Here is a 27,914-nt window from a genome sequence, read left to right on the forward strand (position 1 = left end):
GTTGGCCAGGCGTGGTGGCTCATGCCTGTAATCTCAGCACTTTGGGAGGCTGAGGTGGATGAATCACCTGAGGTCAGGAGTTCAAGACCAGCCTGACCAACATGGAGAAACTCTGTCTCTACTGAAAATACAAACTTAGCCAGGCATGGTGGCACATACCTGTAATCCCAGCTGAGGCAGGAGAATCTCTTGAACCCAGGAGCCAGAGGTTGCAGTGAGCCCAGATTGTGCCATTGCACTCCGGTCTGGGCAACAAGAGCAAAACTGTCTCAAAAAAAAAAAAAAAAGAATTATTTATGATTATGCGAATAGTGCATTATGATGAGGTAGAAATTGTTACTGATTATTAAAACATGAAACATTGGGTGATTTTTAAGGGTGAGGAAGTAGGGCTTTGTGAAGATTCTGTAGGTGTTGCTGTATCGTAGTTATGGTAATTGATTAATGCTGGTTTATCTTTGTCAGCATTTTTATTGTGACTGAGATTACTTGAGGAAACAGGGTTATATGATTAAGAATAAGATTAGAAATATTGGGATAAGAAAGGAGAGAAAATAGAGTCTGCTTAGGCCTTTTTGGCTGGATACAGTGATCAAGGCTAGTTTCTAGAGCTGAGCTACATTTTTTTTGGTATTGCTTTTTCTATTTAAATTAAGTATCATAAAAGGAATGCTGTATTTTGGCTTGCAGTGAGGTTTGAGTATGGTGTTATGTGATGTATTGTAATTGGGAAGAACCCCAGTATATCAGAGAATGTGTATGTGTATGAGCGGATTTTAAGTTTAAGATTGTTAGTCATGAGATTAAGTTCTATTGCTACTGAAAATCCTAGAATAGCTATGCCCAAGGCTATACGTTTTAGGTGAGGGGCATAGTTATTTGGGGAATAGGTATAGGAGTAATATTGCTGGAGATGAAAAATCTGGCAAAAGTACTACCAATTGCTAGCCACTTAATTTAGTTTATTAGAACAGGGTTATTTTTGTTTTTTGATTGTTTGTTTTTGAGACAGGGTCTCACTCAGTCACCCAGGCTGGAGTGTAGTGGTGCGATCTTGGCTCACTGCAACCAGTGACTCTCGGGTTCAAGCAATTCTCCTGCCTCAGCCTCCCAAGTAGCTGTGATTACAGGTGAGTGCCACCATGCCTGGCTAATTTTTGCATTTTTAGTAGAGGTGGGGTTTCACCATGTTGGCCAGGCTGGTCTCGAACTCCTGACCTCAAGTAATCTGCCCACCTCAGCCTCCCAAAGCACTGAGATTACAGGTGTGAGCCACTGCACCCAGCCCAGGTTATTTTTGTTGATGACAACTAAGGTTGTAAAGCAAGGCTATCCTAGCAGTGTGAAGAAAATAATTTGGGTACTGTATACAGCCTTTAGGGAGTTGGTGACGAGTGTAATTAACAGGGCTCAGGCATTGGTATATGACGTGCTTGTGGTTTCAATGATGAGATCGTTGGAGTAGAAGCCTATAAGGCAAGGTATACCTGTGAGGCTGCCAATGATAAGTAAGGAGGAAGTGAAGATGTCTTGTTTATTATTTAGATTATGAATAATAGATCCAGAGCCTATACACTATGGCTTTGAAGAAAGTGTGAGTATAGATATGAAGAAATGCTAGGTGAGGTTGATTAATGCCAGTTGTAACTATTGAGACCTAGTTGACTCAAGATAGAAAATGCTACGATTTTTTGGATATAATTTTGTGTTAGAGCTCAGATTGCTGTGAATAAAGTGGTGATAGCACCTAAGCATAGTGTAAGTGCCTGCATGATTATACTATTTTGTATTAAGGGGTAAAAGCAAATTAGTAGGCAGATACTTGCTACTACTATTGTGCTAGAATGAAGGAGGACAGAGATGGAAGTTGGGCCTTCCATGGCTGATGGAAGTCATGGATGAAGTCCAAATGGAACTGATTTGCCAGTTGCTGCTACTAGGAGCCCAATTAGTAGGAGGATATTGATGCTGAGGTTAAGAATAAATATCGGTTGGAATTCTCATGTATTAGAGAATGATAGGAACCATGCTGTTCCTAAGATGAAGCCAATGCCTCCAATACAATTATTAGAATTGCTTATAGGGCTGCTGTTTTAGCATCTGTTCAGCTATATCATCAGCTGATTAGTAGTAAAGATATGATACCTGCTCCCTCTCATCCAGTAAAAAGTTGGTGGTGACCAGAATTAGTATGGTGATGAGAAACATGAGTAAATATTTGAAGAATTGACTGATATTAGGGTCTGAGTGTATATATCATATATATATTTAAATGAATACTTCAGGCTAGAGTGCAGTGGCATGATCTCGACTCACTGCAACCTCTGCCTTCTGGGTTCAAGCCATTCTCCTGCCTCAGCCACCTGAGTAGCTGGGACTACAGGTGCACACCACCACACCTGGCTAATTTTTGTATTTTCAGCATGTTGGCCAGGCTGGTCTCAAACTCCTGACCTCAGGTGATCCACCCACCTCAGCCTTCCAAAGGGCTGGGATTATAGGTGTGAGCTACTGCATCCAGCCATCATATTTAAATTCTGTAATCGACCATGTGAAGAAGAGTGCTACTGGTACAAATATCATTGAAAAATAATCTAGTTTAAAGCTAAGTTAGAGTTTTAGGGTTTGGATAGCCTTTCAGTGTCAGTTTGAGATGATGGTTCCCGGAAGTAGATAAATAAATGTAGGAGTTGGAATGATACTGGTAATGAAGGGTTCATGTGATGTAGGTTTTTATGTAGGTGGAGTAGGAGTTACTTTTGTAAATATTAATTTAAGTAATAATAATTGGAAAAGTTAATAGAGTCAGTGAAATTAAGGTAAAGGAGAAGAATATATGCATTACTTTTATTTGGAGTTGCACCAATGCTTTTGGCTCCTAAGGCCAATGGAAAGCTTCTATCCTGTAAAAGTTGAGCCTTATTGTTAGATATGGGGGCATGAATTAGCAGTTCTTGCATGTTTTCTTGGTAAATAAGAAGTTGTAGGCTTCTATTATGAGACTTACAATCTAATGTTTTGGTTCAACTGTTTTTACAATATATGAAGCCCAAAATCATTTTGGGGTTCAGTGACGGGAAGAGGAGGGAAAAAGATGCATGGACATTAAGGTATTTTCTCACGTAAAGGAAGGCTTGATGCTATTAATGTGATAGGTATATATCCCTCATTGTGTTATAATTAATATATATAGTGAATAGAGGGCTGTGATTAACGAGTTAAGTCCTATTAACACATAGTGAAGTTACATCAGGAGAATGAAGCTATAGTTACAAAAGGTTCTCCAGTTAGGCTGAATGATTGTGGGGTGAGTGAGATTAGTAAGACTAGCTAAAAGCCATCACATGCCTATTAGGGGAGTGTTTGGAGACCTTGGTGCCACCTGGCCCAATGGAGACCTCTGTGGCCACCAACGCCCTGCCTGAGCCTCACTCAGCCCTGGGCTCGCCACAGGAGGTACCCTGCCCACTCAGCCCAGTGGGATCCATGCTCAGCCCTCAGCAGGGCCAAGTGTGCTACAACCTGCTTCCACCTTGGGCACTGGTGTCTGTGAGGGGGACTGTGGTGGCGCCTGAACAGAGATCCCAGCGACCTCAAAGCCCCAAGGAGGTGTTGCAGCATGCTATCAGCTCTTTCAGTCCCACTGTCCGCAGCCCGACGAAGTGGGGCACGTGGTGCCCAGCGGCTCCCTCTCCTGCTTGCTCAGCAAGCAGGAGGGGATTCCTATAGGGTTACAGCTCTGTTCACACGCAGGGTTCATGGGATCCCAAGTTCTTGTCCCACCTCCAAGAAGAATGAGGTTATGCTGACAGCCAGTGGGTGAGCAAGGCAAAGAGTTTTACTGAGTTGTGAAACAGCTCTCAGTGGGGAGGGGGACCTGAGTTGGGCAGCCCTTTTACTCAAAGTCAGATAGTCTCCCCCAACCTGAAGGCACGTAGTCCTAAAGTGTGAATGAGTCTGGGGCTTTTATGGACTCAGAATGGGGAAATGTGTGCTGATTAGTTTGTGAGTGTGCAACAAAGGCTAAAAAAGACACCACTCAAAGATGGACACAACAGTGTAAAAAAACCATTAGGGAAGGGTAGGTATATGTAAAATAGGGGAAGGGTGGGGATCAATCAGAGAAAAGCACACCAAACAGGAAGAGAGGTTCTCAATCTGGTCTGTGGATTTATTCGAAACTTGTAGCTTGGTTTTCAGGCTTCAAACTATCTTTAGTTTGAAGGTCAGGTTTCACCCGGGACCCACCGCTGTCTGCCTAGGGATTTGCCTGCCTCCTGCCGCTATCATCAAGCTAATAGTATTGTTCAACTATGGATTCATTCATAATTTGAGTTCGCAAGGCAAAACAGCATAGATGATGTGAGTCCATGGGCAATTATTAGGACAACTGCACCTATACAACTTCAGGGTATTTGGATGAAGATGGCTACAATAACAAGCACCATTTGGCTGCTTACAGAAGAATACTCAATGAGACATAGAACAGTTAAGGGGAACTATAATCTTGTAACAGGGTCTACATGATTTTGAAGCAGTAGGCAGCAAACAACTACGAGGAAGTGGGTCAGAGAGCAAGCTGACTTCATGATTCATGCTGAATTTGCTGCGATCTTGGTTTATTTTTTTTCTCTCCCTCCCTTCTTCCCTAATTAACTTTATGAAGTTTATAGGGATTGTTTAAATTGAAGCTTATACAGCATCCTGAATTACAGAAAGGAATAAAGGCTTGGAGCTTCCTGGGGGCTGGTGGCAACACAAGTTATGGGAGAGCAAGGGAAGGAAATGTGTGGTAATAGAGATCGTCTTCTTATGCAGTTAAAAAGTCTTTCAGGTCATAAAAGTTGTCTCAAAGCAGCCCTCAGAAGAACAGGTGATTGTCTGAGTGTGGCGTCAGCCTCCAATCTCTCCTGTGATCCAAGTTAATCTTCCCTGGTTGACAAGATCCCCAGAGAGGGGATTCATGACAAGTTCCTTTTGGACACGCCAGCTTTAGGCAGGTAAGGGGAGCTCAGAGACAGCCACTGTCTGTATCCACTGTTCCCCAAGTGCCCTCAGTTCTAATAATCAGTATACCAAAGTGGCATATTTTGGGGTGGCATCTCCTGAACTCCTTCACATGTAAAGTACTTAGCATAGTCATTTGGCAGGATGTGGGCACTCAGAGGAGGTTAGGTATTATTATGCTACAAAGTTATTCATTCAACATTGAATCTCTCCTACTTAATGGGTGGCAGGTTCTGTGCAGGAGTGAACAAAGATGAGTAAGACACTTTCTCTGGCCTCAAGGAGCTCTCAGTTTAGTGAGAGACAGGTGTGGAGACAAAGATAGCCACAATCCAGTACTATCTCAAGAAGATGAATCAAATGCTATAAGAGCTAAGAAGGAAGCAGCCTCACCCACAGGGGAAAATCAGGATGTGCTTCCCAGAGGAAGCGATCTTTGAGCTAAGTCATGAGTATTGAATAGAAATTTGCCAGGCACAGACAAGGAAGACGACACTCCAGGCAGAAGGTACCACCTATGTGAATGCATGAAGGCCTAAGAGAACATGACAGGTTTGGAGAACTAGGAGAGTTTGCTAAAGGTGCAGCTTAGGATCCATGAAGGAACAAAATGAAAAGGATGTCAGCAGGCAGATCAGAAAGGATCCTGAAGACATGTTATTGAATTTGATCTTTAACAGAATGCCCCTCATGGCCCAAGTTATTCTCTCCATGCTTCTAACACCTTGAACACACCTTTTTCAAAATATTTATCAAATTACTATTTGATTATTTGTTTACTTGTCTCTTCATTTGAACTAGGGGCCCCTTAAGAGTTCAAACCTTGGGTGGTGTTCTTTGAATTCTCAATGCCTACCATTCAGGAAGCACATAGCACATATGGAAAGAATAAAGGAAGGAATTTCCCCAAGGTCACATAGCTATTCAGTAGCAGAGTTGGGCTAAAGGGCTCCTCCCACCTCAGTCTCCCAAAGTGTTGGGATTACAAGCCTGAGCGACCGTACCTGGCCAGATTAGAGCTTTTTATAGTGTGTTACTTAGAGCCCTTGAGTCCCTCAGCTGGAGTGCCACTGAGCAGGCTGAGGAAGATGGGCCAGTGGCTGAGTTGGCAGGCTTCTTTGTATCCTCTTCAAATACATCAGTCCTTTTAGAAATTATGGGCCTCTCTAAAACTTATTTTGGAAAAAGAATTATGCTACTACAAAAAGTTTAAATACCACTATACTTTAATGATTGCTAAGTACCCTAAACTAGGATTTTTTAAAATCTCCTATGCACAACAGTTTAATGTGATAACGTGTTTACACACAAAACGCAGCAAACAACTCGTTTTTATTATTCCTTTTGTTTTTCTTTCTTTCTTGAGACAGTCTTGCTCTGTCACCCAGGCTGGAGTGCAGTGGCACAATCTCAGCTCACTGCAGCCTCCGCCTCCCGGGTTCAAGCAATTCTCCTTAGTATCCCGAGTAGCTGGGATCACAGGCGCCTGCCACCATGCCCAGCTAATTTCTGTATTTTTAGTAGAGACGGGGTTTTGCCATGTTGGTAAGGCTGGTCTCGAACTCCTGACCTCAGGTGATCTGCTCACCTTGGCCTTCCAAAGTGCTGGGATTACAGGCGTGAGCCACCATGCCCGGCCATTATTCTTTTTTTTTCTAACTACTTTTTAATCTTGGTATCCTTTCAAAATAAGATGAAATGCAATGCTTAAAATGGCAATTCTAATATATAATAGGCAATCTAAAAGTAATTGGGATACCCCATAAAGACTATCATTTTGGCTGGGCAAAGTGAATCATGTCTGTAATCCCAGCACTTGGGATGGTGAAGCAGGTGGATCACTTGACCTCAGGAGTTTGAGACCAGCCTGGCAAGATGGTGAAACCCCACCTCTACAAAAAAATATATATATGAAAATTAACCAAGTGTGATGGCTTGCACCTGTATTCCCAGCTACTTGGGGGGCTGAGGGGAGAAGATCACTTGAGTCCAGGAGGCAGAGTTTGCAGTGAGCCGAGATTGTGCCACTGCACTCCAGTCTGGGTGACAGAGTGAGACCCTGTCTCAAAAAAAAAAAAAAAAAAAAATTGAAAGCCATAGAAAATGGCTTACAAAGTTTAGGACCAAATTAAGGTTCTGCTTATTTTTTGCCTCTTAAGGAACAGTAAAGACATGTTTTAATCCAAGCAAGTGCAGAGAAGCAAATTATCTTTACTCTCACAATTACTAAATTTCTAAGTCTCCTCCACAAGTACTTTCTTTTTCTTTTTTATATTCCCTGCCAAGACTGACCCTGAAAGGTCAGTACTAGAGTTGCTAGAGGTGCTAGACAAACCAAATAGGTAATTCGCCAAAGCCTCACTTCCTTCTTTGTTTATAAAGCAGGGATTGCAAGGGGAGGTTTAGTAGAATCACCTGGGAAGCTTTTTCAACCTACACGTGTGCCACAGTTTCCTCTCTCTCTTAGGAAGCACCGTTCTAGTTTGGGGCTTCAATCTGTCCCACATTAAAGATCTTCATCTTTGTAAATCCTACCCAACTAAAGGTTAATGGGGTAGAAACAATTGAACTCAGAAGTCACTGACTTTGTCACAAAGGGCTGGGCAAGTCCCTTAACCTTTCTGGTCTCGGGTTTTTCCTCTGATTTAGAGGTTCCCTAGAAACTTCGAAATTCTTCTATATGACTGCATGTCATGTCTAAGAAGCCTTCTGAACTACTCCTAGCATGGAATGACTTGCCCTTTCTTGGTTTTCCAACAGCCTGTGCAATACAGCATATTACTTATTTTATACTGTCCTATATTGCCCTCTAGTTGTTTTTTATGAAACTTTTTTCTTCTCAACTATATGTAGTTTAAAATACTACTTTAAAAGTTTATTTTCAGGGGCAGACAGTGTGCCTGCTACTTAAATCTCCTAGGACAATTCAGGCTGCATCCTAAGGTAATCAGTATGTATTTATATTGCTTTGTTCAGTTTTGAACAAATTTATATTGCTTTGTTCAAAACTGAACAAAGCAATATAAATACAACAAAACTCCCTTCTTTGAAGTCCTGGAATTATATTTTTCATCAGTTCTGTCCAGTAGAAATATAATGTGAGCTACAAATATAGTTTTAAATTATCTGGTAGGCACATTTACAAAGTGAAAAGAAACAAGTACAATTAATTCTAATAATATATTTAATCCAATATATCCAAAAGACTATCATTTCAACATGTAGTCCATGTAAAAAGTATTGACATTTTTCACATTTTTTTAAATGTCTTTGAAATCTGGAGTGTATTTTACACTTGCAGCACATCTCTATTCAAATAGCCACTTTCAAGTGGTTAGTAGCCACATGCAGCTAGTAACTACCTACTGAACAATGCAGTTCTGCATAACTGGGCTGTTTTACAAACTGATCACTTATTTTTTTTATTCAGATAATGACTGAGTACTCAGGCTAGCCACAGGGGTGTAAAGATGAATCAAATTAATTCTGATAAGAGAGAGTTGTAAATCACTAGCAATTACACAGTGTGGTAGATGCCATGATAGAGATGCAGAGAAGAAACCCTGACTTGGCGGCTGAAGGGCACAGGGTGGAAAGCGGTGGGGAGACAAGAAAGGTTGCACCGAAATAACATTTGACTTAGAAATTAAGTGCACGAAGGGAAGCAGGCTGTGGGGTGACCGGAGTTGCCGGTTACCAATCTTGCTTACTGAGTGGGGCTTCAAAGGACGCTGGCCTACGGGTTGTAGGCGTGTGTGGGGTGAAGGGGTAAGAGGACGGGAGAGGATTGGTTGGGAGGAACCCGGAGCTCCATCTGGTGGGTGGACGGAAGCCGCAGGGGGGCGCTACTCGCACTTGTCGCTCAAGCGACGGGCTCTAAAAACCGTGGGAGCGGCGCGGCTGCTGGAGCTCCTGGGCTCCTTAACCTAGAGAGCGACGCGCGAGGTAAGGCGCGCGCCTGACCGGTTCATAAAGGGCACTCGCTCGCCCGCACTCCTCACGCTCCAAATTCAGCCTCGTTACACCCGGGCCTCAGAGCCCTTAGAACTTGGCAGTCCCGTGTCGGCGACGAGGAGCACCTAGTAAAACAGCGCCTAGGGTTTTGCTTGTTTGTTTTCAACAGATGCCTACGACTTTAAACGGGCTGCGTGATAAAATGAGTCTATGGAAACGGTTGCCAGGGCCAGCAAACTGCGGTTCCCGGAAGTCCTTTGACGCTTTCGTAACAATGAAGCTATTGGACCAATGAGGTGCCTCTTCCGGTTTTGTCCGCGCTCGCGCAGTACTTCTTCATCAAGATTGCCTTTAACCCCGGAATTAAGATCTTCCGGGCTTCTGTCTCCTCAAGATGGCCGCTGAAGACGAGTTACTGCTGCCGCGGCTCCCAGAGCTATTCGAAACCAGCAAACAGCTGCTAGATGAAGTAGAAGTAGCGACTGAACCCGCCGGTTCCCGGATAGTCCAGGAGAAGGTGTTCAAGGGCCTGGACCTCCTTGAGAAGGCTGCGGAAATGTTAAAGCAGCTCGACTTGTTCAGGTATGGGGGAGATAGTAGTAATTGTTACCAAGAGTGGAGCCATTGCGCCTGAGTGGAGGGGACCTTTAGCAGTGAGAACCTTTCGTTCCTACTTCCCACTGTGATCTTGTGTACACGGTTTACATTCCCCACCTCTCTTCCCAGATGGTTGATATCCCACGACTCTGCTCCCTAGTGTCTGCTGATTGCATAGGCATTGGGTGTGAGCGCTCAGCCGCGTTCATTGAGTGAAACTGGCCGCTGTTCCCGTGCCTCCTCCCTCTGCTCCACTTTGAGCCCAGCCTCCCCTTCTGTCCCCCAGGAAGCAGGCCGCAATTTGAATGCCCAGCCAGGCTTCACTGCCTCCTTTTTGCTGTTCCAGCCGAAATGAAGATTTGGAAGAGATTGCTTCCACCGACCTGAAGTATCTGTTGGTGCCAGCGTTTCAAGGAGCCCTCACCATGAAACAAGTTAACCCCAGCAAGCGTCTAGATCATTTGCAGCGGGCTCGAGAACACTTTATAAACTACTTAACTGAGTGCCGTTGCCATCATGTGGCAGAGTTTGAGCTGCCCAAAACCAAGGACAACTCAGCTGAAAATCACACTGCTGATTCCTCCATGGCTTATCCTAACCTCGTTGCTATGGCATCTCAAAGACAGGCTAAAATAGAGAGGTGGGTCAATAGCTATAATTTGAGTGCTGCCCAGTGGCAGTGCTTTTCGGGGGCATGCTTTCTTGGTGGGTGGTAGGGGGCCAGAATGGTGTGTGTCACTTGGTTCTTATTGAGCATAGGCCCTGGGGAGAGCAAACTGAGTTTTTCAAGAAGCCTCTGTTTTTGTTGAGATCATAATACCTACCTGTCAGACCCCTACTATGTTATGGTTGCCAACAGCAGCAATGTGGTTTAGCAAACTGTCTCCCAACCGTTTCCACATCACACCATAGCAATGTTCATATGGTAGAGTGAGGTAGATGTCTCTAAAGTGCACAGTATCTGAAAGCTAGGCCATTTTGTGGTCCATTGACTGAGGAGCTCTGTTCAGTCTACTGGAGCAGATGTGTAACATCCTGAACTGATCTTTGTCCTTGCATAGCTTCATCGTGTGACCTTGGAAAAGTTGCTTACTTTCTTAGTGGTGGTGGTGGTGGTGTTTTTTAAACATTTAATGGGTGGTCATAGTGCCTAGGAACTATGCTAGGCACTGGGGATAGAAACTGCATAGGTATTTGTGTGAATATGACTGGTCCCTGCCTTGGAGGAGCATACAACCTGGTGAGGAAAACAGGCATAGAAACAGAATGTCAATATAAAGTGATGTTATGGAGGTATGTACAAGGTACTATGAGAGCAGACAGGAGGGGCACCTAACCAAAGGGAGCAGGAGAGAGGAGAAGGCCCCCTGGAAGAGGTGACTCCTGAGTTCTTTAAATGTAAATAGGAATTTCCAGAGGAAAAATAGAGGAGGGCATTAGCCAGCAGAGGTAACAGCTGTAGTAAATCCGCAGAGGCATTAACGAAACGGTGGGTGGAGATGTGTAGGACAAAAACAGCAGCTATAAGCAATTAGGTGATGGTAGAACACAAAGAGGGTGGTGGTAAGAGGGAAGGAATGATAATGAAGAATGTTGTAGGGTCCACACCCAGGAGAGCCTGGGCTGTGAGGAACATGAAGGAGCAACTTGTTGCTGAGAACTTGGTAAGGTGTTTGAATCCCAACTCGAACAATGTGATTAATCAGTGTGATTTTTGGCAAGTTGTTTAATCTTTCCGTACCTTAATTTCTCCAGCTGCAAAATTCAGATAGTAATAGGTCCTTCCTTATAATTTATGAGGATTAAAAGAGAACCATATAAAGCACTTAGCACAATGTTTGACACAGTAAGCACTCAAAATCAACTATTATTATTTGTGGCTAAGAGTATTGGTCATAGAGTCAGAGACCCAGAGACCTGGGTTTGAGACCCAGTTTTACTTATAATCTGTTGGACTTTGGGGAAGGTATTTAACCTAACTGAACCTCAGCTTTCCTCATATGTGAAAACTAAATAATAATGGTACAGCAGTCCCTGACTTACGATGGCTTGACTTAGAATTTTTTTACTATATTGGTGCAGAAGCAATACACAGTCAGGGGAATATCAATAAATTACATGAGTTATTCAACACTTTATTATAAAATAGGCCTTGTGTGAGATGATTTTGCCCAACTGTAGGCTAATATAAGTATTCTGAGCATATTGCAGATAAACTAGGCTAAGCTATGATGTTCAATAAAGTGTATTAAATGCATTTTCAACTTACCATATTTTCAATGTATGGATATAGCCCCACGGTAAGTTGAGACCCATGTGTACCTATCTCAGGGTTAATAAGCACAAATGGGAAAAAGCACATAAAACAGCACAATATCTGGCACATGGTGAGTGTTCTATAAATGTCAGGTGCTATTAGGTAGGCCATGCTAAAGAGGTTACTTTGTGACTGAGATTCACTGAAGAGTTCTGTTTCTCTTTTTTTTTTTTTTTTTTTTTTTTTTGAGATGGAGTTTCACTCTTGTCACTCAGGCTGGAATGCAATGGTGCGATGTCGGCTTACTGCAACCTCTGCCTCCCGGGTCCAAGCAATTCTACTGCCTCAGCCTCCCCAGTAGCTGGGATTACAGGAGCCCAACACCACGCCTGGCTAATTTTTGTATTTTTAATGGAGATGCGGTTTTGCCATGTTGGCCAGGCTGGTCTCGAACTCCTGAACTCAGGTGATCCACCCATCTTGGCCTCCCAAAGTGCAAAGTGTTGGGATTACTGGCGTGAGCCACTGCGCCCTGCTGTTTTTTTTTAAGTAGTAGAATGATCATATTTGCATTTTAACTAGCACAAGCTAACAGTAGTTAGGAAACAGTGAGGGAAAAGATTAGACCCAGCTAAGTCACAAAGGTGACTAGGGTTTACTATGGCAGTGGCAGAGGGACGGGGGAATATATTTAGATATGAATCTACAGGAAACCTGGTGATCAGTTGGTTGTGGGAGGTGGGATAGAAGGAAGCAGCGAGGAAAGATGTCCATGTTTCTAATTCAGGTGGATGGCTGTGAAATTTACTGAGATGGGAAAAGAGGAAGAAGAGAAGATGGGGGAAGGGGAGAGTATGAATTTAGTATTGAAACGTGTTGAGTTTAAGGTGCCTAGAGGCCAGGTGCGGTGACTCATGCCTGTAATCCCAGCACTTTGGAAGGCCTAGGCAGGCAGATCACGAGGTCAGGAGATCGAGACCATCCTGGCTAACATGGTAAAACCCTGTCTCTACTAAAAATACAAAAAGATTGGCCAGGCGTGGTGGCACGCGCCTATAGTCCCAGTTACTTGGGAGACTGAAGCCGGAGAATCACTTGAATCTGGGAGGTACAGGTTACAGTGAGCTGAGATTGCACCATTGCACTCCAGCCTGGGCAACAGAGTGATACTCCATCTCAGAAAACAAAGAAGGAAAAAAACGTGCCTAGGAGATAAGTAGAGGTATCTGTTAGTCTGAAGCTCGAGAGACTTGGTCTAGAGAGCTGAAGATGATTCATTTACTTAAAAATATTTATTAATCCCTTCCTGTGTGCCAGGAGCTGTTCTAGGTGTTAGAAAACCAGATAAAGTCAGTGCTGTTATGGAGCTTTTATTCCGGTGGTGGAAACAAACAGTAAGCTAGTAAATAATAATGTGATTTCAGCTGGTAAGGGCCATGAAGAATGATAAAGTTAGGGGGTAGTGACTGACTGAGGATATGGGCTAGATTGATATGAAATGGAATTTAACATCCTGACCTTTGTAAGAAGTTGGGGGCAGCCTGTCAGCAGATAATAGGTAGTTTAAACAGTGAGTTTGGTATCCAAATAATTATACAAAAAAAAAACTGCAAGAGAAAGATGGAGTGGTCACATCTGGTTGAAGGGATGAAGAAAAGGTTTCAGAACATAATGGCATTTGATACCAGGCGTGGTAGCTCACGCCTGTAATCCCAGCATTTTGGGATTCCGAGGCAGGTGGATCACTTTAAGTCAGGAGTTCAAGACCAGCCTGGTCAACATGGCAAAATCCTGTCTCTACAAAAAAAAAAAAAAAAAATTAGCTAGGAGTGGTGGTGCACACCTGTAATCCCAGCTACTCAGGAGGCTAAGGCAGGAGAATCCCTTGAGCCCAAGAGGTGAAGGCTGCAGTGAGCCAAGATCGGGCCACTGCACTCCAGCCTGGGTAATAGAATGAGACTCTGTCTCAAAAAAAACAAGAACATAAATGGCATTTGAGATGAGTCTTAGGATGGTTAAAAATAGAAATTAGGCTCGGCGTGGTGGCCCATGCCTGGTAATCCCAACACTTTGGGAGGCCAAGGCAGGAGGATTACTTGAGCCCAGGAGTTCGAGACCAGTCTGGGCAACAAAGTGAGACTCTGTCTTTACCCCCCATACCCCCCCCCAAAAAATAGCCAGGTGTGGTGGCATCCTAGCTACTCCAGAGGCTGAGCTGGGAGGATCACTTGAGCCCCTGGAGGTTGAGGCTGCAGTGAGCTGTGATCCAGCCTAAGTGACAGAGCAAGACCCTGTCTCAAAAAAAAAAGATTTTCCTGAATGTAAAAGTAATAGTGCTTATTGTAGAAAGTTTGCAAAACAGAAGAATATTTTTAAATTTAAAAATAAGTCTCAATCCTAGTTACTCATAGATGATCATTGTTAACTTTCTGATGTGTTTACTTTCAGATATATAGTTATTTGAACTAATAAATTTGGAATGCTGTAAATAGAGCTTTTTATCCTGTTTTTTAACCTAACATTATTCTGTGAGCATTTCTTCATGTCTTTTGAAACCATGATAGTGAATGGTCATGAATGTTTCATGCTACAGTTATACCATAATTATTTAAACTAATCTGTTATTGTCAAATATTTAGACTGGTTTTTTGCTAGTCTGAGTAATGCTATAAACAAGTGTCTTTAAATGCATCTGTCACCGTTTCCTTAGGGTAGATTTCTAGAACCAGTAACTGGATCAAAGTGTTTGAATATTTTGAGGCTCTTGATATATGGTAAAAGTGTTGCTTTCTACAATAACAGAGTTTTAGAATATTTCCCACTGCACTTGTCTTGGATGTTAACACTTAGAAAATCCAATTGGGCGGCTGGGCACAGTGGCTTACGCCTGTAATCCCAGCACTCTGGGAGGCCGAGGTGGGTGGATCAACCTGAGATCAGGAGTTTGAAACCAGCCTGGCCAACACAGTGAAACCCCGTCTCTACTAAAAATACAAAAATTAGCCGGGCATGGTGGTGGGCGCCTGTAGTCTCAGCTACTCGAGAGGCTGAGGCAGGAGAATTGCTGGAACCCCAGAGGCAGAGGTTGCAGTGAGCCGAGATGGTGCCATTGCACTCCAGCCTGGACCCACAACAGCAAAACTCCCTCTCAAAAAAAAAAAAGAAGAAAGAAAATCCAATTTGGCAAAGAAAAAGTATCTATTGTTTTGATTTGCATTTCTTTGGCCTGCCCATTTTGAACATTTTTCTTAAATGCCTGACAGATAGCAACACTTCATACTAATGGCTCCCACATTCATATCACCAGCCCAGACTCCACCTGACCTTCAGACCCATACTTCCAACACCCTTCCTTCATGGGTGTTTCGGACATGTCATATGTTGAACCCTTGGCTTTTTAACCCCAAATGTGCCTCCACACCCATCTCAGTAAGTGTGGTTTTTACTTAGGTTCTTAAGCCAGAAACCTAGGATAATCTGTAATTGTCTTCCCTCCCAGATACCATCTCATTGACTTAGGTTTTTAAGCCAGAAACCTAGGATTTAGCTTCAGTTCCTCCCTTTTGCTGAATTTTCACATCCAGTCCATCAGCAAAGGCCAGTCCATTCTAGCTACAAAAGGTGTATTCTACCCTTCTGTTTCTTTCCATATCCACTATCATACCTCAGTCTAGGCTACCAACATTTCTCACGTGAGATAAACAAATCTGTTCCAAGGCCTTGTGTGGCCTGCTGCCTGCCTCTTTTCAGTTTCACCATGTGTCATTCACCCCTTGTTCACTAGACTGCAGCCACAATGACTGTCCTTCAGTTCTTTGAATAGAGCCAGCTTTGTCCCTCTATAGAATCTGTGTGTGTGCAGTTCTCTGCATGGAATGCTCTTCATACGGCTAATTCTTCATCCTCTAAGTCTCAGCTTAAATGTCACTCCTCAGGCCTTTCTAGACCAGTCTCTCTAAGTAGTTAACTATTATTCTCTCTTTGCCTCATGTTTGTTTCCTTCTTGGCACTTATGTGCAGTTATTTCATGTGTGTGTCTTTCTGAGTTTTGTCTCTCTCCCCTACTATAGTGTATATACTCCATGAGGGCACAAGCCATTTCTTGTTCACTGTGTTATGCTTACCACAGAGCTTGGCATATAGAAGTTACTTAATCAATACTTATTGTTGACAAGCAGAAGAACAAAAGCCCAAAGCCAGGGTATATTTAGGTATGTTCAAAGACTAGATAATAGTTTGGTTTGGCAGAAGCTAAGAGCAGTATGGTTGCAGCTTTGCATAAGGAAGTGATGTGTATATAAAATATTGAAAAAGAAGAGAGGCAGAGGGAGAAATACAAGTTAGCATGTTATAGTACTTCAAATAGGAAGAAGCAATAAAAAATGAAGTTATAGCAGCGATATTACTTTTGCAAGAAGAGTTTACATGGTTAGAAAAAAAATTACTCAGATCCTTATTTACTTTCTGGAATTCCCCTAACCCCATGCCTTTAGATACTGAGGCCATCTTACATAAAACACCTGAATGGTATGTCCTCTCTCTCAAAACCTGTTTCTTCATGTGTGTCCTCTAATTCCCATATTTGAGGAGTAAGTATGAGTCTGGTTGGGTAACAGCGCCTCCATCCTTTTGAGAGAAATAGAGAAGTGGACACTGGGTAAGTATTGAGTCTAGTTTTGGATTTACTGAATTTAGGTTCTAAAGTGACAACTGGATAGTCATGGACAGATGGAAATGTGCAAGTAAAATTTATGAGACTGTTTTGTAACTGATGTGAAAAATTTAGGAGGTCTCTGCCTTGTTGGGTGTAGATGAGTTTGCCAAGGAAAAACATGTAGACAGAAAAAAAGTGAAGGATAAAACTTTGGGGCAAGTTAAGGGAGAAGGAAGAGGAAGGAAACAGCAATCAGAAACTCAGTAAGGTGGCTGGGTGCGATGGTTCACACCTGTAATCCCAGCACTCTGATAGGCTGAGGTGGGTGGATCACGAGGTCAGGAGACCAGCCTGGCCAACATGGTGAAACCCCATCTCTACTAAAAATACAAAAAAATTAGCTGGGTATGGTGGTGGATGCCTGTAATCCCAGGTACTCAAAAGGCTGAGGCAGGAGAATCGTTTGAACCTGAGAGGCAGAGGTTGCAGTGAGCCGAGATCATGCCACTGCACTCTAGCCTGGGCGACAGAGCAAGACTCCGTCTCAAAGAAAAAAAAAGAAACTCAGTAAGGTACAGGTACTTACAGAAGCCTGGAAAAGAGAAAGCAAATGTTAGGTCCTCTTTGAAGCCTTTCTGTAGTTATCTTCCCTCCCAGATACCATGGCATTTAGTTCATGTTACTTATCACAGTAAAACTATCTGTCAGTCTCTAGACTTGAAACTCCTCAAGATCAGAGACCTTGACTAATTGTATCTCAGTATCCTAAATATATCATTGTATATAATTGTATCCCTTGGCGCCCAACCCAGTAATTGGATCATAGTAGGCACTTGGAGTTATCTTTGGGAGAGACAGAGTGGTCATAAAAAAGATGGAAGCAAAATGCAGTAGCAGAAAAAGCCTAGACTTAGGAGTCAGACCTGGGGTAACTAATCCAATTTCTACCACTTGATAGATGTGGCATCATTTAACACCCCCCAGCCTCAATTTCTATATCAGCTAACAATAGTGCTCCTTACAGAGCACTTTCACGTGTGTTTTTCCATTTGATCCTTTTAACAACCCCATGAAATAGACATTCTTATCCCCATTTTAGAGATACTAAAATGGGCTCTGAGAATTGAATTGCTCAAGGTTACATAGCTAGTAAGTGGCTCAGTTAGGATTTAAACTCAGGCCTTCAAATTCCCAGTTCTAGTACCATTCACACTGTAGCATAGAAAAGGGAATAGTAGGCTAGGTGTGGTGGCTCATGCCTGTAATGAAGCCGAGGCAGGCAGATGGTTTGAGTCCAGGAGTTCAAGACCAGCCTGGGCAACATGGTGAAACCCCGTCTTCACAAGAAATACAAAAATTAGCTGGGTGGTGGTGTACGCCTATAGTCCCAGTTACTCAGGAGGCTGACGTGGGAGGGTAGCTTGAACCCGAGAGGTCAAAGCTGCAGTGAGCTGTGATCGCACCACTGTATTCCAGCCTGAGTGACAGAGACAAGACCCTGTCTCAAAAATAAACAAACAAAAATAAAGAGAAGAGTGATCATTCGAAAAGGTTGAAAAATGAGTTGAGGGAAAGTGTTTCTAAGACAGGAGAAAGGCACCAGTAGAGTGAAAAACTAGCTGCTAATGATGAAGAAGATGATCAGTAAATAGAGTGAGGCCTGGAAGAATGTGTGGGAGGGACTAGATTGACAACAAAAGTGGAATGGTAAAGACACTGCCTTTGGTTGGGCATAGTGGCTGATGCCTTTAATCTTAGCACTTTGGGAGGCTGAGGCAGGAGGATCATTTGAGGCTAGGAGTTCAAAATCAGCCTGGGCAACATAGTGAGACCCCTGTCTCTACAAAAAATTTAAACATTAGTTGGGCATGGTGGTGTGCAACTGTAGTCTTAGTTACTCAGGAGGCTGAGAGGTAAGAGGATCACTTGAGCCCAGGAGGTCAAGGCTGAAGTGAGCTGTCATCACGCCACTGCACTCCAGCCTGGGCAAAGAAGCGAGACCAAAACAGGTAAAACAAAAAACAACAACAACAAAAAAAACAAAGACATTGCCTTGGAAATGCCTTGGTAGAGACAGAATCAGCTCCTTAAAGACAAGAGCTGATTCTTAAAAGAGGAAGAATGAAGTTACAGAGATTTTATGGTGAAGAGGGAAATTGAATTCTACATTCATTGGCTGGCCATCTGGTGAGTGTGATGATGATAATAGTCTTAACAAAAGATTAAAAAAAGTATGGCTGAGCAAGGGTGACCATTCAGCCAAAGTTTGACAATAGTGATTTGTAGCAGACACATTTAACACAAGTTTCTAATTCCTTAACTCTTCAACAGCTTGGGAACAGAAAAAGGGAATGGTGAAAGTTGCCCAAGGTCAGAAGGGTTACAAAGATAGGGGATTCTAGGGTAATAGGGAGTGTTTCCATGTAATGGCCCACCATGGGGAATATATAACAGCAATGAAGGTCTAAGACAGTGGTTTTCAGCCTATTCCTTGGAGCCCTAAAATTTCACTGCAATGCCTGGGGTCAGGGGGCAGGGGGGATGTTGGCAGCCCTCCTGATTTAGCCAAGGTAAATACTTTTACTTGTTTATTACTTATGGGAGTTCCATGACATCTCTCATTAGAAGAAAATGTTCTTTTACTAAGACAAAACAATTTTAAAAACACTGGGTTAGAAGTTTGAAAGATGATGAGCAGGCTGGGCATGGTGGTTCATACCTGTAATGCACTTAGAGAGGCTAAGGCAGGCAGATTACCTGAGGTCAGTAGTTCGAGACCAGCCTGGCCAACATGGCAAAACCCCATCTCTACTAAAAATACAAAAATGATCTGGGTGTGGTGGTGCATGCCTATAATCCCAGCTACTTGGGAGGCTGAGGCAGGAGAATCAGTTGAACCTGGGAGTTGGAGGTTGCAGTGAGCCAAGACCGTGCCACTGCACTCCAGCCTGGGTGACAGAGCGAGACTGTCTCAAACAACAACAAAAAAAGATGATGAGCAAAGTCATAGAAGCTAGGAAGTAGAAGAAAAGGAGCAGAGTACAGTAGTTAGGCTTTAAGCATGCAGGGAATGGGAAAAGAAGCAAAAGAACCTTATTCAGAGGACTGCTAGACTAACCCTGAATTTACCCTGAATTATAGACATCCTAAGGTCCTTGTATGTTCTTTTTTTTCCTGTGACTTAGGTACATCCAGGAAAGAGGGTTGGGGATGGGAGTGAGACTGGAGTTAAACATTCTCAAGTAATATCTCTAATAGCATTCATGAACTAGGAATTGTAGTTCTTTGTCATGTTTTACTCAAAAAGCTACCTAGGATGATGGTGTTTCAGTTATTTGTAGCATTATAGTAAATGTCCACTTGTTAGGTAAAAGGAATGGAAGAGCCTAAAAATTTTTATAATAGCCTATTCAGAAGGTGATTCTTGACTTTTCATGGGTCATGGACCCCTTGTCCCTTTGATAATTTGATAAGATCTATAAAAATTTCTCAGCCAAAAAAGAAAAAGCATACAGGTAGAGGTCTGTATAAAATTTGAGGCAGTTCAAGGACCACCCCACCACCCTGAACTCTCTGTGGACTTCAGCTTGAGATTTAGCTGATTTGGTTGAAGACTTACAGAGGAACATCTGATTCTGGAGAGTCTGGAGTGGGATTTTAAGTAGAGATATTTCAAGATACATCTCTTGGAAATCTTGATGTTTTTTCTTCTGTCCTTCAAGCTCTTAAATCAAGTAAATCAACAAATCATATCTATTTTATATTTTAAATACACACACACATCACTGTCTCCATCAGTACCTTTCTATTTCAGGTCATCATCTCACTTGGATTGTGGCAGTATCCTCTTAATTGCTTTCCTTACTTATATCCTTGCCTCATAGCCTTCACAGCCCGTACTCCACACAGCAGCCAGAGTAGCCCATATTATGTCACTCTATTCATGTCATGTATTCTGTTCAAAAGCCTCCAGTGGTTTTCCCATTTAAAATACCATGGTATTTGATATTTTGGTTATTGTGACCTACCAAGTTCTATACATTACAGCCCTGGCTGTGTCTGACCTCATTTTCTATCACTCTTTATCTCAGCCACACTGGCCACCTGGTTATTTCTCAGCCATGTCAGGCCAGGCATACTCCCACCTCATGGCCCTTGTATTTGCTCTTCCTCCTTAGCATACTCTTCCAGATACTGGCATATTTTCTTGAAAACTTTGTTCACTGTCATCTCTTCAGAGAGGTCTCTTCTGACTGCCTTGTAAATAACAGCACCATTACTTTTGCACCATCACTGTATGCACTTGACCTTTTTGCTCTTTCATAGCACTTATCACAACCTAACTCGTCTATTTCTTTTTGTCTACTCCCACTAGAATGAATGCTTCATGAGAGCAATGACTCTCTTTGATACACTGCTGTGTCTCCGGCACTGAGAACGGTGCCTGTCACACAATAGACACTCAGTAGATATTTGTCAGATGACATACTAGAATGCATCCTGAAAAAGAAGGCAGCTAGGGTGGTTGAGTCTTCAGATGATATAAGGATGAGCCAGAAGAGCTGGGAATGTTTTGCCCAGAAGAAAAGAGTTGACCATTTTTTAGGCTGTTTCACAAGGCATTCCTGCATAAGTGGCAGGTAAATGACCCCTAAGAGTCTATGACTTTTTTGAAGGTGTAATTCTCAAAAGGGAAGCATCATAGAAAGCACTGTGTTTTGATACTAAGCACCCACCCTAGTAAAGATCAATATAATCAAATGACTAAGGTACTCATCGTCCCTAAAGGACTAGCTGAGATCCAGTTACTTCGGTATTTTTCTGACTTCAGAATGTAGTAAGACCCCTGCTGGGCCCTTACTTGTCATCTGAGGGAACTGCCTAGTGGCAGACTCTGTATTCTCTATAGGTATAGAATCTATATTATTGCCAAGGCAGAAATCGGCATGGCTACTACCTGGTCATTTGCAAAGATAAAATCTTATTGAGGCCTTCTTTTGAAGGAATGCCTCTTTATTTGTAACTTCAATGGGTAATGCTTTTCTGTGGAACAGATACAAGCAGAAGAAGGAGTTGGAGCATAGGTTGTCTACAATGAAATCTGCTGTGGAAAGTGGTCAAGCAGATGATGAGCGTGTTCGTGAATATTATCTTCTTCACCTTCAGAGGTGGATTGATATCAGCTTAGAAGAGATTGAGAGCATTGACCAGGAAATAAAGATCCTGAGAGAAAGAGACTCTTCAAGAGAGGTAAGCCTGGCTAAAGAAAGCTACTGCCAGAGATTTGAGTATTCTGTAGGAGGGTAATCAAATTAAGATCCTTTTTTTTTTTTTTTTTTTGGTGGGGGGGGGGGTACGGAGTTTCGCTCTTGTTACCCAGGCTGGAGTGCAATGGCGCGATCTCGGCTCACCGCAACCTCCACCTCCCGGGTTCAGGCAATTTTCCTGCCACAGCCTCCTGAGTCACTGGGATTACAGGCATGCGCCACCATGCCCAGCTAAATTTTTGTATTTTTAGTAGAGACGGGGCTTCACCATTTTGACCAGGATGGTCTCGATCTCTTGACCTCGTGATCCACCCGCCTCGGCCTCCCAAAGTGCAGGGATTACAGGCTTGAGCCACCGCGCCCGGCCTTAAGATCCTTTTAAGTCTCCATGAAATCACTGTTTTTATCAAGATGAGTATAGAACGGCCGAAGGGTCACTAGGGTAGCTTTCTCTTTAGTTTAATGTGTTCCCCATGCTTTTTAATCTGTAACACACTTGTAGTCATTTGTAATTTTCTAGTACACCATGGGGAACAGAAATGTCTCTGAAATGAAAACTGGTTGGTTGTGGAAAGTGATGGCTGCTGAAGGAAGGCATAGGGAGTTAACCTTTAAAATCTGTGCTGACTGGGAGCTGTGGTGGCTCATGCCTGTAATCCCAACACTTTGGGAGGCCAAGGCAGGTGGATCACTTGAGGCACGGAGTTTGAGACCAGCCTGGCCAACATGGGAAAACCCTCCTCTAGTAAAAATATAAAAATCAGCCGGGTGTGGTAATGCGCATCTGTAATCCCAACTACTGGAGGCCGAGGCAGGAGAATCACTTGAACTTGGGAGGCAGAGGTTGTGGTGAGCTGAGATTGTGCCACTGCACTCCAGCCTTGGCAACAGAACGGGACTCCATCTTAAAAAAAAAAAATTGTGCTGACTATAATAAAGGGGAAGAGAGGAAGAGGATGGGAAGGGAGAAGAAAGGTAGAACTGGAGGAGAGGGAGAAAAGAGTAGGAAGAATGTGAAACAAAAGACCAAGGGGATATGCTTAGTTTGGGGGAGGAATTGGAATTTAACCTTGCCACAATGATGCACTCTCACACCTTTAGCTTACCCAAGTAGGAGACACAGCAAGGGCATTTCCATGCACAGAGTGTCCAGTAAACCCGTAAAGAAACCTGGTATAACAGCTTTGGCTTTCTTTGAACATCATAACCCTGTTTTGGAGCTGTGGCTTCTAAAGAATAGGCTCAGCCGCCACTTGTTCTTTGGTTCAGGACACAACATGAATTGGGTTGAATTTATCAGCAAGTCACAGGCATTTAAGTCCTCAGAGAAACCTCTTAGTAATTTGATTTGTACTAATTAGCCCAGGAGCTCTTGCCTCAGGATAACATCAACCTAGTTCTTCATGTTAACAGATAAAAGAATGAACAACTAGTATTCTAAGGTCATAAGGCCTCTGGAGCACATCTCGATTGGTGCTTCTCAAGCATTTTGAGGCTGGACTTTTCTGGGTCCTGCCCTGTCCCTTTCTTTGTGTGTGGGTTTTGTGGGTTTTTTGGGTTTTTGTTTGTTTGGTGTCATTGTTGTGTTGTTTTAAATTGTTCTTGTGTTACTGGAATTGGCTCTGAAAGTGATCAAGCTAGAACTAAGTGAGCACCTTTTCTTTAACCATCCTTTGTTTCAGCACGCCCCTGGAAAGCCAAGGTTCCTTGCAACTTTTCTATATACCTCTATATGGAAACTACTAACCCGTCCTTGTCCCTTCCATTTAGGAACACTGACTTCTAAAGCACCGTAGAAGTTATTGACAATTAAGTGCATAATTACATTGGAAGAGGTTTTAGAAGAAGGGTGGTAGTGATTCAACTTTTTAACTGAAGGCCAGGCTGAGGAAGGGAGCTTCAAGTTCAGCTCAAGGGATTTAGGTGGAACATGGAAGAGGGCTTTGGAATCTCCTTCTTTGGATGGAGTATTTTAAAGCCAAGTAATTTTTTTTTCTTCTAGTGACATGATTCCTGGGAGAACTTTCTCTTTCTCTCTTTTTTGCAAGGTACTCAGGCCCCCTCAAAGCTAAGGAACCTTCACCATTAGTGTTCTGCTGCTATATCTTAGAAACTGATAAATAGAAAGTGAGTGAATTTTGAATCCAGGACTTTTCAAGCACCTGAAGACTTAAGAGCCCGCATGGTAGGTTGGGTAAAATGGCAAATTCACCTGATAATTAATTTCCCTGTTAGGCATCAACTTCTAACGCATCTCGCCTGGAGAGGCCTCCAATGAAACCCTTCATTCTCACTCGGAACACGGCCCAAGCCAAGTAAGTAGTACTAGAAAGTGGTTTGCTTTGCAACCCTCTGCTTTTATGGGTCAGGGTGGCAATTCATGAGTAACCCACAGACTGGGTGGTGTTGAAAAGTCATGATCTCACCTGTGAAAGTTGTTCTTTCATCAAAGGGGTATTATCTCTCCTGAAACTTTCTCCATGTCTCTCTTCCTCAGATACTTTCTTCACAAACTTGAGCTTAAAAATAGACACACATTCATATAGACCTTCAGCTCTAGTACTTGGTGAAAAAAAGAAAAGAAAAAGAAAACATAGACACATATGGGCCAGGTATGGTGTGGCTCACGCCTGTAATCCCAACACTTTGGAAGGCCAAGGCGGGCAGATTACCTGAGGCCAGGATCACCTGAGGCCAACTTGACAAAACCCAATCTCTACTAAAAATACAAAAATGAGCTGGGTGTGGTGGCAGGTGCCTGTAATCCTGGCTACTCAGGAGGCTGAGGCAAGAGAATCACTTGAACCCAGGAGGTAGAAGTTGCAGTGAGCTGAGATCACCCCACTGCACTCTAGCCTGGGTGACAGAGCAAGATTCCATCTCAAGAAGAAAAAAGGCACACATGTAAACAAGCAAATAAAACAGAAAAAAGAAAATAATTGAATGGAGAATTGTATACTTTAAATTTTTTTTTTTTTTTAACATTATTGGCACTCTTCCTGCCTTCAGCTACGATTCTCAAAAGGACATATTTGCCTCTCTCTGATTTAATTCTGAGTTCTTGAGATGCTTTTCCCTAGGGTGGCAGGAGAGTCTCTTTCTTTTCTGAACCTTTCAGAGTCACTCACCCAACCCATTCCACAGTGTCTTCACTGCTCTGTGGGGCATTGGCCTCTGGGATTGCTTAATGGGAGATGATCCTGGGCTATTCATCTTCTCATGAAGGTTCTTGACCTTAATGCCCCTTTCTGGATCCCTTTTTTTAAACATATCCTCCCATGAGTTTGTACAACTCCTTAGAAGTTGACTGGATAGGGAACAAGGCTGAAAAGGACACAGATTTTGTTGTTAAAGAGAAGAGACTTTTTAGTAGTGTTGTTGGGTTTTTTGGTTTGTTTTTTTGTTTGTTTTGTTCATTTTCTAAATGCAGTGTAATTTTTGCAGAGTATTTGGAGCTGGTTATCCAAGTCTGGCAACTATGACGGTGAGTGACTGGTATGAGCAACATCGGAAATATGGAGCATTACCAGATCAAGGAATAGCCAAAGAAACACCAGGTATGACTGGATAGGAGGGAAATAGTACTTTTACTCCCTGGCAATTAAGTTCTCACCAAGTATAGTTGTCCTTTAGGAGTAGAAGTAGTGGGGACAAAGAGTCTAAGTAATAGAAACATTCTAGGCAGTATTGTGTTTATTATTAAATAGCAAATTATTATGGGAGGATGGGGACAGCAATAGCATAGTTTGTAAATCTCTCCACATGTCATGACATAATAACAGAGCAGCTGTATAGCAAAATCAGAAATCCATGGATAGCTGTTCTGCACCTGGTAATGGCAGAAGAGGTTGTATCAGGCCAGCCTCTCATACAGATAACAATTACAAACTGAACAAAATATTTTTAAAAACTACTACCTGAAGGTACTGGAAAGTAACCAAAAGCAGGTGTAAGCTAAAGGACAGTCAGCACTTAGAAGGAGGGAATGATAGTTGGAATTCCTTGAGGGCAGGGACTTTGACTTACTGTCCCTTTAGTGCCCAACTTGGTAATTGGATCATAGTGGGTACATGGAGTTGTCTCTGGAAAGGGAAGATGGAGAGGGTGGCTATCAAAAATGTGGAAGCCATAGGGCATAACAGAAAAAGTATGGACAGACCTGGGGTGAACAATCCAACTCCTGTCACTTAATAGATGGGACATCCTAGCCCCTTTAGCCTCAGTTTCCTTATCTCATATATTATCCATTTGATCCTTTTTAAAAAGGAAAAATAGAGACAGAGTCTCACTGTGTTGCCCAGGCTGGTCTCAAACTCCTGGGCTCAAGCAATCCTCCTGCCTCAGCCTCCCAAAGCACTGGGATTACAGGCATCAACCACCATGCTCAGCTTCATTTGATCCTCTTAACTTCATGAAGACACATTCTTATCCTCATTTTAAGATGAGAAAGTGCTCTGGGACAAATAGGTGAAAACAAAAAGAAAAAAATTAAATAAGATAGGCCAGGCACAATGACTCATACCTGTAGTCCCAGCACTTTGGGAGGCTGAGGCCGGTGGATTGCTTGAGCTTAGGAGTTTAAGACTGGCCTGAGCAATGTGGCAAAACACCATATCTACCAAAAATAGAAAAACCAGCTGGGTGTAGTGGCATGCACCTTTTAGTCCCATCTACTTGGGAGGCTGAGGTGCGAGTATCACTTGAGCTTGGGAGGCAGAGGTTGTAGCGAGCCAAGATCACAACAGTGCACTCCAGCCTGGGTGACAGAGTGAGACCCTGTCTCAGATAAATAAGATGAGGAAGTAGTCACTGAGAACTGACTTATCCATAGCTAGAAAGTGGCCTGGGTAGGATTTAAAAATCTGTCCTTCAAATTCCCAGGTTTAGTTCTATTTCTACTATAGCACCAAAAAGTGAAGAGTGGTAATTTGAAGGAATTAGCTTTTCACTTGTGGGCCAACTGCAGTTACTATGATGTGGGGTAACTCAAGCTTAGATAGGAACTTGCTGTCTTGTTGTTTGAGGAGAGAACTGAGATCAGGGTGACTAGCAGCTGAAAAATGAAGGAGGATATCCCAGAAAAGAGAGAACCACAGAGAAAACACCCTGATTCTGTATATAAACCCTACTGAAATCTCTGGCTGACTATGCACACACAGACTCTAAGCACCTTGACTAATGCTAAAATAACTGAATGGAGACTTCAGCTGTTGCCCAGTGCAAGGGAGACAGAATTTGGTATTTTGGTTTTAGACAAATTAATTGCCTGCTAAAATGAAAAATCAGTACCCTTTAGAGGAATGAAACAGAATTTAGAATCTCTCAGTATATCATTTATCACATCTAGAATTCAATTCTAAGCTATTAGACGTGAAAAAAACAAACAGGAAAAATGTGACTCATAACTCGAAAGGCAATCAATAGATACCAACCCCAAGGTAACTCAGGTGTTAGAGTTAGCAGACAGGGACTTTAAAGCAGCTTATTTCTATCCTCAAGGGCAGAGAGCAAAATATGTTTGTAATTAATGAAAAGATAAGAAATCTCAGCAGAGAAATAGAAACTATACACACAGAAAATTCTGGAATGGAAAAATACAGTATCTGAAAATTCAAAGTCAGTGGATGAGCTTAATACCAGATTGTTGCTGACAGAAGAGCTTGTCGGTTAACTTGAAGATCAACAGAAGTTATCCAATCTGAAAACAAAAAAGATTGGGAAAAAGTAAGCAGCATCTTGATGGCCTGCAAAATTATGTACAGAGATCCCATGTATGTGCAATTGGAATGCCAGTACGAGAGGAGAAAGAAGGGAACAGAAAAACATTAGAAGAAATGATGGCTAAAGATTTCCCTAGATTCAGAAATGTCAGCAAACCCCAAGCAGTTTAAATACAAAGAAAATCACACATAATCTGCACATGTACCCCAGAACTTAAAGTATAATTTAAAAAAAGAAAAAGAAAATCACACATAGGCACATTATAGCCAAACTGCAGAAAAACAGAGAAAAAGGAAATTTTGAAATCATCCAAAGATAAAGTACACATTACAAATAGGAGAACAAGGACATAAATTATTGCTGAATTTCCATTAAAAACTGAGGGAGCCAGAGATGGTGGAACGTCTTCAAAGTGGTGGGGGGAGGAAGTTGTCAACGTGTAATTTTATACCCAGTG

General features: G+C 42.6%; 1 protein-coding gene across 3 annotated transcripts in view; it reads left to right on the forward strand.

Annotated features, from left to right (window-relative positions):
* The first annotated feature begins 8,858 nt into the window (after window positions 1-8,858).
* The window catches only part of IGBP1 (immunoglobulin binding protein 1), a 32,076-nt gene continuing 13,020 nt past the window's right edge, over window positions 8,859-27,914 (forward strand). Inside the window, exons 1-6 of one of the 3 annotated variants that reach the window (XM_032255851.1) lie at window positions 8,859-8,952; window positions 9,131-9,543; window positions 9,905-10,198; window positions 21,524-21,719; window positions 23,972-24,051; window positions 25,181-25,293. In XM_032255851.1, the coding sequence (XP_032111742.1) occupies window positions 9,356-9,543; window positions 9,905-10,198; window positions 21,524-21,719; window positions 23,972-24,051; window positions 25,181-25,293 (871 nt within the window). In that variant the 5' untranslated portion in view covers window positions 8,859-8,952; window positions 9,131-9,355. Of the gene's footprint in view, window positions 9,544-9,904; window positions 10,199-21,523; window positions 21,720-23,971; window positions 24,052-25,180; window positions 25,294-27,914 lie in introns of all 3 variants that reach the window. The other 2 variants (XM_032255850.1, XM_032255849.1) reach the window with 2 other exon arrangements.

Source organism: Sapajus apella, unplaced genomic scaffold (assembly GCF_009761245.1).
Source record: "Sapajus apella isolate SASKATOON/1434 unplaced genomic scaffold, GSC_monkey_1.0 scaffold91, whole genome shotgun sequence".
In the NCBI taxonomy this organism is placed as follows: domain Eukaryota; kingdom Metazoa; phylum Chordata; class Mammalia; order Primates; family Cebidae; genus Sapajus; species Sapajus apella.